Source organism: Nannospalax galili, unplaced genomic scaffold, assembly GCF_000622305.1.
Source record: "Nannospalax galili isolate Female #2095 unplaced genomic scaffold, S.galili_v1.0 scaffold734, whole genome shotgun sequence".
In the NCBI taxonomy this organism is placed as follows: domain Eukaryota; kingdom Metazoa; phylum Chordata; class Mammalia; order Rodentia; family Spalacidae; genus Nannospalax; species Nannospalax galili.
Window position 1 is genome coordinate 3,448,905 of NW_008337073.1, and position 12,943 is coordinate 3,461,847.

Below are 12,943 nucleotides of genomic sequence, written 5' to 3' on the forward strand. Positions count from 1 at the left end.
TGGAACTGGAGGTGTTATGGACAGTTGTTAGCTGCCATGTGGGTGCTGGGATTCAAACCCAGGTCTTCTGCAAGAATAACCAGTGTTCTTAACTGCTGAGCCATCTCTCCAGCCCCAAGATACATATCTTTTTAAAAAACTTAACATTCTTGGGAAGTGGAAAAAGAAATTATATTCTTTTTTTCTTGAGCATTTATGTCTGTGAGTAGGTTGAATGCATCTCATGAACCATCTGTCTCATGAACCATCCAGGCAGGCATTATCTGAGAAGAACCTACACACCAAGGGTTTACAGAAACACGAAGCTTAAGAACCAAAAAAAAAAAAAAGCTGAGTCCAGCAGTTTAAGGGGGTAGACTGCTTTTCCAGAGGACCCAAGTTCAGTTCCCAGTACCTACACTGGACAGCTCACAATTGCCTGGAGCTGTGGCTCTAGGGGATCTGGCACCATCTTCTGGCCTCTGACAGCACTACATTTATGTGAACGTACCCACGCAGACATACACATAACACATAGATTTTTTTTTTTAGCTCACCAAAAAACCTTAGTACTAACGAGCATCCCTGTTACAAAGCTCTCCTCACTACACCTGACTCACATGAGGACTCCCTTCCACTGTCCTTCCTTCCACTTGACCTCTAGTTATGTTTTCAGTTTGCCAAAGAAGCAATCAGAAATGTCAACAGAAAGGTCCACACAAAACAGCAAGCTTGGCGCCAGCAGGGCAGTAAAGGTCAAGCTGAAAGACATTTCATCATCTTGTGCTGCTTCTGACCAAACTACAAGAGGCAGTCTGGCCATGGATCAGTCCAAGGACCCAGTGGTCCTGGGGTTCCAGGTAAACAACAGATTGCTGACTCAGTTGTATCTACACCATTCAAGGCCACAGTTCACAGCTTTTCCTTTTAGTATTTATCCAAAGTGGGTGGGAGGAGGTGGAGAGAAAACTGGAAAGGCATTGGGTGTGAAATAATAGGTCTAGATCCTTACATGGATGAGTCACACTTTTTTAAAAAAATCTCACATTGGGGAATCTGGAAATTCATTTTCACTAGGTTGTAGGCATGATATTATGAAAGTTGAACACAAACTGCTTCCAGTAGTGTCTGTAGACACTGCTACTGCTAATTTTATTTAGAATTAGTCTAGAACTTTAGGAGTGTACCTTATAAAACACTGATAATCTTCCCTTGAGTTTGAAAAGTGAAGACTCTACACCCAGGTGATCCAAGCCCCCTAGATTTGTACTGACATTGCAGCCCTAACCCTAACCCTAACCCTAACCCTAACTCTAACCCTAACCCTAACCCTAACTTGACACACCTGGGTTGAGGGAGCCTCAATCAGGAAATTGCCTCTATTGGACTGGCCTGTGGCCATGTCTGAAGGGCATCTTCTTGATGAGTGATGTGGAGGGCCCAGCCCACTGTGGGTGGTGCCACCCCTGAGCAGGTGGGCCTGTGTTGCATAAGAAAGCAGGCTGAGCAGGGGCTAAGGGAGCAAGCCAGTAAGCAGTGTTCCTCCATGGCCTGTGCTCCAGCTCCTGCCTCCAGGTTCCTGCCCTGAGTTCCTACCTTGGGCTCCCAGATGAACCTGGGATATGCAAGCTAAATAAACCCTTTCCTCCCCAAGTTGGTAGTGGTCAGCGTATTTTTTCACAGCAATGAAGAACAAACTAGGACACTTCCCAATGACTATAGCCCCCTAACAATTTTCTGTGTGATTCCAGTCCCTCTTTATGGTTCCTTTAAGGTCAGGCTGATTCACTAGAAGATTCTCTGTCTCTAGGTAAATGACCTGCTGAGCCTTTGCAGTCGAGAGCTTGGTTTTTCTTGAAGCACCTGAGTATCACTGGCTTCCTTCCCATTCCTCAAACACACCAGGCACCTTCCCTTCTTAGATCACTCTTCTCCATGAGCTTACATGTACCTGGGTCTTACTATGCAGCTGCCAAAAGGCAGATTAACTTAACTGTGAACCCCACAGGGTGGGCCACTGTCCTTATCCCTTTTCGAAAGTGGGGAAATTAAAGTCAGAGTTATGGAGCATAAAGAGACTTCATGCTCTTAGTCACTGCTACTGTGCCACCTTAGACATGATGACTCACAGTCACACTGCAGTTTTAAATCGCTGGTGTTTCTGAGCTCTTTGATCTTTCTCATCCATTGGAAGTTTGATGTAAATGTGTTTTGAAGACATGAATTTTCAAGCATTTGCTGTATGATACAATTTGTTTTCTTTGCTACAGAGCTTTTGTTCAGCAACCATGCTGTTTTCTTCCACACTGATCTTCCTGATTGGGACCAGCTGGTTCTCTTCTACCTTCCTGTGCTTCTCCTGTATCCTCACTAGTTGTTAGGGAGAGGAACACATGTGGAAAGATAGATGGGTAAGACTCAGAGACTGCTGACTCCCTTTACATGACCTATGAGTGGCAGGGCGGTGGAACAAAAGCAGAAATCTGTCAGCAGTTGTCTGAGGAGAACAGGAACATCCAGCTTTTCTTTGAATAAAAATGTGCCAGAATCTGTTGATAAACATGCTCATGCAGACACACTTTTTTTTTTTTTTTTTTTTTTTTTTTTTTTTTTTTTGTCTTTTTGAGACAGGGTCTCCCTGTAGCCCTGGAACTCACTATGTAGACCAGGTCGGCCTCGAACTCACAGAGATTTGCCTGCCTCTGCCTCGGACACACTTTTTTGTATCAATAGAAAAGAGGAAGAAGGTGAACTTAGAGAAACAGAAAAAACAAAGGAGGAAAGTATAGTAAGGACACAAGTCGACTTGGGGGTGAGGATGAGTGCAGAATGTACTTATGCTTTCTGTTGGTCTTTAGTATTAGCTACCCACATTTCAAATACTTATCAAACTATCAGTTTGTCGTCAGTTTTCCACTTTCCATATCTTCTTTTCTACTCTTAGAATGAGAATTTTACTTATGGAAAATGCTTTCAGTAATTTGAAAAAAAATTATATCAATGTTACAGTTTTGATTGTTTTCTCATAAATGTTCATGTAATTTCTTTCCTGTGGCTGCTTTTACATCACTGGAAGTAAAATCATTTGTTAATTGGTAAGTGTTAGCACCCACTCTCCATCCTGCTTGGTGGTTTAAATCCATTGCTTCATTGGCTCCTCAGGAAAACCTGAGGAGGTCCAACAAGATGGTTCACTGGCTGAGGGTACTTGCCACCAAACCTGATGACCTGAGTTCAATCCCTGGGGCAGACATAGTGGAAGGAGAGAACTAGCTCCCACAGGTTGTCTTCTATCCTCCACTGGTGGGCTGTGGCACACACACACACACACACACACACACACACACACACACACACAAATGTAAAACAATGTTTAAAAAATAAAGCCTGAAGAGTTGGAATTATTATCCCTACTTAATGGTGTTCACTTCAAGTTCAGAAATGCTAAGGAATTAAAACATAGACTCCATGATGTTTTACTGATTTTCTTTTGTCTTATTTCTATATTGCCCTGCCTCCCACACCTAGATAGTACCTGGCACATAGTACATACTCAATAAATATTTTTTAACTGTTAAATAAATGTACTCACACATTTGTAAATATAAATCAAGATTTGAGATGACACTTGTGTACTTCAAATTCACTCCGTGTTCTTAATCACCTGCTGTTGTGTTTCTGGGTGGTTAGCCATTAAACATGACTCTGGCATTGCTGTAGCATAAATTTAAGTGGGCAAACCAAAGTAGGATATGTTGACCCATTGCTCCTGTTGTGAGTACATTTGTCTTTATAATTTTTCCCATTGTGAAGATTACATGAGCTCACTGAGAAATCTGAATGATATTCCAAAAATATAGAGACCAATGCTGGGAGTGGTGGTGCACACCTTTAATCCCCTTACTCAGGAGGCAGAGGTAGGTGGATCTGTGAGTGTTTGAGGCCAGACTGTCTACATAGCGAATTCCAAGCAAGCTGGGTCTACAGGGAAACACTTTCTCTCTCAAAACAATGACAATAACAAAAACTAGGGCAAGGACTGGGGTGAGGCAAGGGAGGCACTGGCCTCCAACACAACGTTTCATGGGAAGGCAAAAACTAAGTAATCAAAATAAGCAATATTTTAATTTACAATTTCAACAAATAAACATTAATGTAAAAACATCCATGAGCAAAATATCAAGTGAGCACTAAGTCTCACATCACATAAGTGCAGATCCACAACGCTACTGTATTTAAATTTTTGATTGTTTGTTCATTGTATGAGTCCACTTTCCATCACTACAAGAAAACACCTATTGAAAAACAGTCTTACATGAAATGATGGCAATCATCTTTCAGGACTGACCTGAAGTGAAGAGAATACTCTTGCTGATCACCATAGAACATCTGAGTACACAGACTTGACTCAATAGGCCTTACCATATATGACAAAATGCATGAAATCCTGTGGGCAGGCTATGGGGGATGCAGATAGGGAAGGGGGGCTAAATATGATTAGGATGTATTGTATCAAATCCACCAAAAAATGCAATAAAAATACTTCTATTTTTAAAAAAAAAAAAAAAAGGGAAAAACACCTAAAGGGCTGGTGAGATAACTCAGAATTAAGAGCATTGGCTGTTCTCAGGGATCTCCATTTCCAGGGGATCCAACGCCCTCTTCTGACCTCTGCAGGCAGTGCATGACATAGGTGCATTTACATACATGCAGGCAATACACTCATACACATAAAATAAAAGTAATAAAATATTTAAAAAAAAAAAAAACACCGAAGACAATCAACTTACAAAGAGTAAAGATTTTGTGTTTTGTTTTAATTTTTAATTATTTATTTTTATTTTATGTGTACGAGTGTATTTCCTCCATGTATGTAAGTATACCTGTGTGTATAGTGCCTGTGGATGTCAGAAGAAGGCATCAGATCTCTATCTCCTGGAACTGAAGTTAGGAATGGTTGTTAGCTGCCATGTGGGTGCTGGGAACCAAGCCCAGATGCAGAGAGAGAGAGAGAGGAGGGAGCCTTCTTCTCACAGGTGTGTCAATAGGGACATTCCTCCACTTCTCAGTAGTGCCACACTGGAGGCTTTTGATGCCTGGGACTTTCAGGAACTTTTCAGATTAAAATTACTGGGACTGGAGAGGTATCTCAACAGTTAAGCCAGGCAGCTCACAACCACCTGTAGCTCAAGTTCCAGGGGATCCAATGCCCTCTTCTGGCCTCCATGGATACTGCACTTATGTGCACAAACCCACACACAGATATATATACATACACACATACTTAAAAATAAAATAACTCTTTTTTAAAAAAAAACTTAAAACTGTAACATTTGTCATCATTTTCCTGTATTAATTTGGAATTTTAAGAAGTATTACATTAACATGCTATTTATCTTGAAAATTGAGTTGTTTTCTCAGGATTTTGCTTGTTTTCATTTTTTTGGCAAGTCTTTAAATTTTACAGCTGAGGTAGGTCTCTTATCACGTAGCACTAGTCCTGAACTGATCAGAGTGAAAGGAGACTGAGGTGAGTTTGGGACAGGCACTTGTAAGGTTTGTTGACTAGTTCTTCAAACACAGATTCCCCATGCAGACTTCTTTATCTACACCATTCCTACTCTTTTGAAATATCTGTATTACATTTATTTATTTATTTAGTGTATGTGTGCACATGTATGTGTGTGCATGCCACAGTACATGCGTGGAGGTTAGAGGAAAACTGTAGGGGTCAATTATCCCCATCTACCATGTGATTCCTGGGAATCCAAATCAGGCCACTAGGCTTGGTGTCAATTGTCTTTATTCATTGAGTCATCTAGCCTATCCCACTTTTCAATTTATTTTATTATTTATTTATTTATTTATTGAGCCCCTGCTGGCCTGGAACTCACTAAGTAAACCAGGCTGATCTTAATCTCACAGAGATCTGCCTGCCTCTGCCTCCCAAGTGCCGGGATTAAAGGTGTGCACCACCACATCCCACCCTACCCTATTTTCTTAGAAAATATTTTATTTATTATCTTTACTTCATGTGTATGAGTGTATTGCCTGCATGTATGCAAGTGCACCTGTGTCATGCAATGTCCACAGAAGTCAGAAGAAGGCATTGGAGCCCCTGAAACTGGAGTTATGAACTGTTCTTATCTGCCAAGTAGGTGCTGGGAACCAAACCAGGGTCCTCTGCAAGAGCAGTCAATGCTCTTAACTGCTGAGCCATCTCTCCAGCCTCAAGACTGCCTTTTTTTGTTTATGTTCATTTACACTAATAAGTGGTCACCAAGTAAAGAATGACTATAATGTCGTTTGAAAGGATCGCATGACAATTTAGTTTATGGGTAATACTATAGTTAGTCACTCAACTACACACTTATTAAATGGCACTGGATGAACACCACTGCACATACATTTTGATCTTGTGGATGACTGTTTTCTGGGAAATAAATTCCTAGAACTGGAATTACTGGGTGAACTGGATTCAGGAGCTTGTGTGGTAACTACTCTAAAAGTCAGAAAGGCTGTTGTCAATTCACTGACAGTTGAATTTATGCAATGTATGCAGATTTTTAAAAAAGATTTATTTTATTTTTTATTTTATGTGTATGACTGTATTGTTTGCATGTATGTAAGGGCACCTGTGTTGTGCGATGCCCATGGAGGTCAGAAAATGGTGTCAAATTCCCCTGGAATTGGAGTTACAGAGGGTTGCTAGCCACCATATGCGTGCTAGGAATCAAACCTAGGTCCTCTGCAAGAGCAGCCGTGCTCTTAACCACCGAGCCATCTCTCCAACCCTGATTTATTTTATTCCTCTCTCTCTCTCTCTCTCTCTCTCTCTCTCTCTCTCTCTCTCTGAAGGTGACCACAGAGGCCAGAGGGGGCTTCTGAAACCCTGGAGCTACAGACAGTTATGAGCTATCCAATACAGGTTCTGGGAACCAAACTCTCAGGTTCTCTGCAAAAGCAGCCAGTTTTCTTAATGCTGAGCCATGTCTCTAGCCCCTGTGTGTAGTTTTTAAAATTTTTCTTAGAGGTATATGTTGTGTGTTGAGCATATGTCCTGTGTACAGAATTTTTAAAAGTGCATTTCTTTCTTCTTTTGTTTGGACAGGACCAGGAGACAAAATGTCATCCCAGTTTTTGCAGATGTCGATGAATTCTGGAGGTAAAGAAACAGTCAATGTGTTCTTGTTTTGTGCTTGGTATGATTAGGCTCATAGTGAATAGGAGGTAAGGAAGAGAGTTACAGGTCAGCATGACATGAAAGAGCTTATAAATCCCAGCTGAGAAGGTTCTGTTACATTGAGGGTACATTAAATTGTCGTGGTTACCTAATGTGCTAGAGTGTCTCCTGGCCTGCCACGAAAAGCTAAGCTCTGTCGACATCTGTCCTCTGTTCTTTACCATCTTCTCCCTTGATCCTCCTGCTTCTTTATAAACAGACAGGCAATTCCAGTGCATTGATACACAAAAAAATCACCGTATTTTTCACTTAGAAATTTGGCAAAGACTTAACAGTGGGCTAAGAGCCAGAGTTTATTCCAGTCGCTGCATTCGGTAGGCTGTTCTTTGTTGGAATCCTTGTTGGAATTGTTTAGAATTAACAAGCTTGATTACAAGTAACCGAAATAGAAAACAGCACTGCCTTCAATGTGAAAAAGTTTCTTTTCTCTCAGAGAGGGAGAGAAAGTAAGGAGGGGAGGAAGGGAAGGAGGAAGGGAGGAAGGGAGACAAAGAAAATGAACGCTTCAGGAAAACACTCCATGAGCAATCCATTGTAGGATTCTTTTGGCTGTCCAACCACCTCTCCCCATCTCCCCCTGTACCAACATTGGTTGAGCCAATTTGGTTTTAGCCCTTCGTCTCTCTCCTACCCCTCGTCGATTTTCATCCACCCACAAAGTATTGAAACCACGTCACTTCTCTAGCCAAAGTCCTCTAACAATTCTTCAACATCTTCTATAATGCCCACAAGACATTAGCTCATTTGCCTCTCTCTTGCCCTCTGTCCCCCTCCCTCCTCTGCCTCCTTTCTTTAACCCGCCTTGGGGCCTTTGTGCTGACTGTTACAACATTCAGAACTGCTCTTCCACAGATAAGTCACTTTATCAATGGACTCCATCCATCCATTCCACTTAAGGTTGTGTGCCCCAACTACTCTGCATCCCACTTTGTTTTTTCCCACAGAACTTTGTCAACCGTATATTATAAGATTGCTTACTTATTGTGTTATTTTTTATTGTCTGTTACCACTCCCTCTACCACCTTAGCTCAATGTCAGGTCCTCAAGGACAGGCATCCTTGTTTTGTTCACTGGACAATAATGGTGCCAATAACTGCCTGCCACACAGCAGAGGCTCTTCATAGGTATTTGTTGGATGAGTGAATTAGCTCCAGGCAAATAGAATGCCAGTAAAGTGCAAGGCTAAGAAGAAAGTGAGTCTGTGTATCATAGACAGAACAATAGTTCCCAAAGAGATGTACATTCCATTTCCCAGAGCCTCTGAATACATTCCAAAACATGATAAAAAATAATCTTAAGGAGTTTGAGATAGGATAATCTGGTGGGCTTGGGGTAATCCAAAAGTCTGCATAAAAGGAAGGCAGGTGTGTCTTAGACAGGAAAGGCATGGACGAGGGAAACAGAATCTGGAGTGATGCACGCTAAAGATGGAGGAAAGCGCCACGAGCCAAGAAGCACAACCCTATGTTGTTAGAAGACTCATTTCACACTCTGACCTCTAAGTATAAAATAGTAAACCCGAATCATTTCACGCCAAGAGTTTTGTGGTGATGTCACAGTGGCCACAGGAAATTAGCAGTGAGGCTGTGATAGAAAGGTTGTCATTAGCCACAATACAGATCTTCAGAGAAGACTGTACATGGAGTGGGAAGTAGCCAGGGTTCAGCTAATGGCTGGTGTATTAGTCACTTTTCTGTTGCTATGATAGAAACACTGACCCAAGCAATTTATAGAAGGCAGAATTTATTTGAGCTTACAGTTCCAGGGGAATTACAGTCCATCATGGCAAGGAGGCAAGGTAGCTGGAGGTGGCTGGAGCAGGAGCAGCAGAGGCTAAGCTCTCACATCATCATGCAGGCACAGAAAGCAAGAGAGCAACTGGAGATCTGGCAAGGCTTAAGAACTCTCTAAGCCCACCCCCAGTAATGTGCTTCTTCCAGGATAGCCACACCTTCTAAAGCCTCCCAAAACAGTGCCATCATCTGGGGACAAAAATGTCCAAACACTTGGAGCCTATGAGGGACATTTTCATTCAAACCACCACAGCTGGGATGCCAAAGCAGCATGCTGGAGCTTGGGCCTAGTGTCACCTTGCTCTACAGCCTGTAGAAGGAGCACAGGAAAGAGACTTTGGCTAAGACTGGAGTCTGACGCACACTGTGGGTGTATGGTGCTGTATGGGGTAGAATAGACCCCTCCAAAGATCAGTCAACCCAGAACCTGAAAATGAGAAGAGAACCTATTTTTAAAAGGGTCTTCACCAAAGTAATTAAGGTTAAGGATCACAGACTTATGGTCTGCCTTCAACGCAACAGCCTCTGTCCTTACAGGAGACTAGAGGGGGAAAGGGGTGGGTGGGAGATACCCAGCATGACAATGACCCCCCTCTGGAGGATACCAGTGACCCCATGGGATATCTGGTGTCCATCTATTACCTGAACAGGATGGGCAGTATCTAGAGATAGGGTTCATTTTCTCAGTCAGCTAAAGAATTAAAAAGCAAGAAAAATCTCAGACCAGCAGAGAGCAACAGGCAAACAAACTTATTGAAAGATGAAAATTCTCATACAAACACACATTCACCCTGAGAAAAAAGCTCTCCACAAGTGGCCAGGGATTCAGAAACAGAAAATCCAACCCCCCAAGGCCTGGGTGGAGCCAGGGTGAGTCTTCACAGGTCTCTACCTGCTAGATTTCCAGACTTTTTGTGAAGTAAAGATGGATAAAAGACCCAGGAGGGAGCATGTGGGGGGGTGGGATGTGTCCTCAGGCATTCTGTCCCTTTGATCCAAGGTGTCTACTCCAAGATCCCAGGACTTTTTGTTTTGTCTATTGTTTCTTGTTTGTTTTGAGACAAGTTCTCAGGTAGCCCAGGCTGATGACAAACTAGATATGTAGCCAAGGATGACCTTGAATTTCTCATCTTCCTGCCTCTACTTCCCATCTGCACCCCACCTCTTCAGAGACCCCTGCATCCCACTCCTCTACCCCAGCTGATGGGAGCCTTATTGTTCTGATCAATAAAGGAAGAATAACAATTTTTCTCTCGCTTTTCCTCCCCCCCTTTCTTTCCTTTCTTTCAGATAAAGTAAAAGATGGTGAAATAAAAAAGGAAAGGCCTTACAAGGTCTTTTTCAAAGATCTCTTTCTTTTCAAAGAAAATGAAATGGCTGCACAGAGAAAGGTAAGGTTTTATTAAGACTCACAGTCCAAATAAAGGCTAGGCTCATGTGATCTTTGTCATAATTCTTAATAACTTTTATGGGTTAAGACATGGTATCAGATATTGATGGTATGTAGTATGTGTGTTCTGCACTGTTCTGGGGAGACAGTGTGAACACAAGACAGAGAGAAGCAGGGACCATCTAAGATCGCCACCTAGTGGGGAAGGCGGACACCCTATCACATCCAGTATGAGTTATGACGCACCCCACTTCAATCTAATAGCCACATTTTCCATTTGGATCTAGCTTGCATAGCTGAGGTGTCATACGTCATTGACCAAGGACAAAATAATAGTCCATTTACCACAAGTGACACTTAAGAGCTGACAAAACATAGAATCAGAGGCATGTAAAGGAAACAGAAAAGCGTGTACCACCTCAGTTGGTGAGGAGAGAGAGAGAGAGAGAGAGAGAGAGAGAGAGAGAGAGAGAGAGATTCACATTCTTTCTTCCAAGATGTAATTGAGTATAAACTTCTTAGTCCTAAATCTAATGAATAAACATCTAGAACCACTGAAGAGAGGATTTATCTGTGTGGGGGTGGTTTTCTGCCCATGTTGTGTATGTGTGTTGAACTTAACCCACAGTTAAATCAAGAGAAAAAGAAACAAATGAGAAGCCTGATTTTTTAATATCTACCATGGATATTCACCACTTCCTCTCAAGCTTTCAGTTCCATACAACCAACCCTCAGGATTTCTCTCTTTTGGCTGCCTTTGGGACAAGACAGGAATGTGGAAATAGAACCTGAAGGGCATTTTCCTCTCTCATATTTGTGAGATATGGTTTAATATGGCTTTGAGTTTTAAAACATTTTTGCTCATTTACATATAGCAAGGAAGAGAGAGCTATGCACATTCCTTCAAGGCGAAGCTGCTTGTTTGCTATGGATGGCAGTTTTGATTAGGTATGATTGCTATTTTGACATGTTACCTTAGCGTATTAAGAATTCTTTTAAACTTTTTCACATTGGGCAGGAAAAAATCATAAGCCGTAGTATGAAAGTCTACCAAAAGACTACTTTTTCATCTCGAATGAAGAGTCGTTCACACCTGAGCCAGCTAGCTTTTTACTCTGAGCCAGGTACTGGATCATATGAAAATCTGGGGCTAGATCCCGTGCTTATCCTTAGACTGACAAAAGGTAAGTCAATATTCTTCTACATTTAAAAACATTGTTTTGAATATTTGCTATTAAAGTCGGGTTTTGGGGATTTTCTGGAGATAAGAAAGAATTTATACTGTCATAATGGTGGGAAGATCTTTATAAATGGGAGTTGAGAATGAGGAGGAAGCATCTTAAATAAGAAAACACTTTTCCAAGAGGATTACCGTTTACTTTCCTCGCTTTGGGGAAGGAAGGGAGTCAATGCCAAAAGAATAATGTTGAAGTTTGCAAAGGTGGGAAATGTAAAAGCACTGGTCCTGGTGGTCCATATTGTTTTAGATGTGGAAATAAAGACACTTTCTAAGGATAGAGAAGCTTTAATTGTCCAGGCCATGTAAGTCAGATACCCAGCATCAGGAACATAATGGGACAGAATAGTTTACGTGTCTTTGCAAAAACATACCTGGTTTAATGACCATGGAAGATGACATGGTAGATAGTTAAAGATGATAATAATTGCTCTATGAGAAAGAGTAATCTTGGGACTGGAGAGATGGCTCTGTAGTTAAGAACACTGTCTGCTCTTGCAGAGGACCCAGGTTTGATTCCCAGTACTCACATGGCAGCTAACAACTGTGTGTAACTCCAAATCCAGAGAATCTGACACCCTCTTCTGACCTCCTTGGGCATTGTATGACATAGGCACACCTACCTACATGCAGGCAAAACACTCATATACATAAAAATTAAAAAATAATAAAATATTTAAAAAGAGCAATCTGGTTACTGGAAATGTCACAAGCATTTCCTGTGCATTACAGATCAAGAAGTCCCTACAAATAAAAGTCATTAGAGGCTAATGAAGCTTAAGGGACTAATATTGAACTACTCAGAAGAAGACTTTGAGTTCAATGTTTTATGTAGAAAAAGCAAGCCATTTTCAGTGATTTGGAAGATCTTGCAGGGGGGCTGGAGAGATGGCTCAGCTGTTAAGAACACTGAATTGCAGAATACCTGGGTTCGAATCCCAGCACCCACATGGCACCTAACAACTGCCCATAACTCCAGTTCCAGGGGATCCAATGCCCTCTCCTGACCTCCGTGGGTATTGCACGGCACAGGTGCACTTACATACATGCAGGCAATAGACTCATATACATAAAAATAATAAATATTTTTAGAAAATAATTTTGAGTAGGGCAGGGAAAATGGTTCAACTGGTAAGTAAAACTCTGGGCATGGTCACATGAGGTCCTGTAATCCCAGTGCCTAGGGATAGGAGTGGAGACAGGAGACATGGGGGTTTGCTGTCACTAGCCTAGCTTCAGGTTCAAAGAGAGACCCTGTCTCAAGGGAATAAGGCAGAGAGTGATAGAATAAGACACTTGAT

The 12,943-nt window shown here is 41.8% G+C and overlaps 1 protein-coding gene and 1 non-coding gene across 2 annotated transcripts in view; both read left to right on the forward strand.

Moving 5' to 3' along the window:
- Positions 1 to 12,943, forward strand: part of Ccdc38 (coiled-coil domain containing 38) — a 62,790-nt gene that overhangs the window by 2,238 nt on the left and 47,609 nt on the right. Inside the window, 3 exon segments of the mRNA XM_029563106.1 lie at positions 7,091 to 7,144; positions 10,306 to 10,406; positions 11,424 to 11,589. Coding sequence (XP_029418966.1) covers positions 7,105 to 7,144; positions 10,306 to 10,406; positions 11,424 to 11,589 — 307 coding nt within the window. The 5' untranslated portion in view covers positions 7,091 to 7,104.
- LOC115070189 lies at positions 4,293 to 4,360 on the forward strand. Its single transcript, XR_003849388.1, has one exon. It is a non-coding gene; the product is annotated as a small nucleolar RNA SNORD2 (small nucleolar RNA).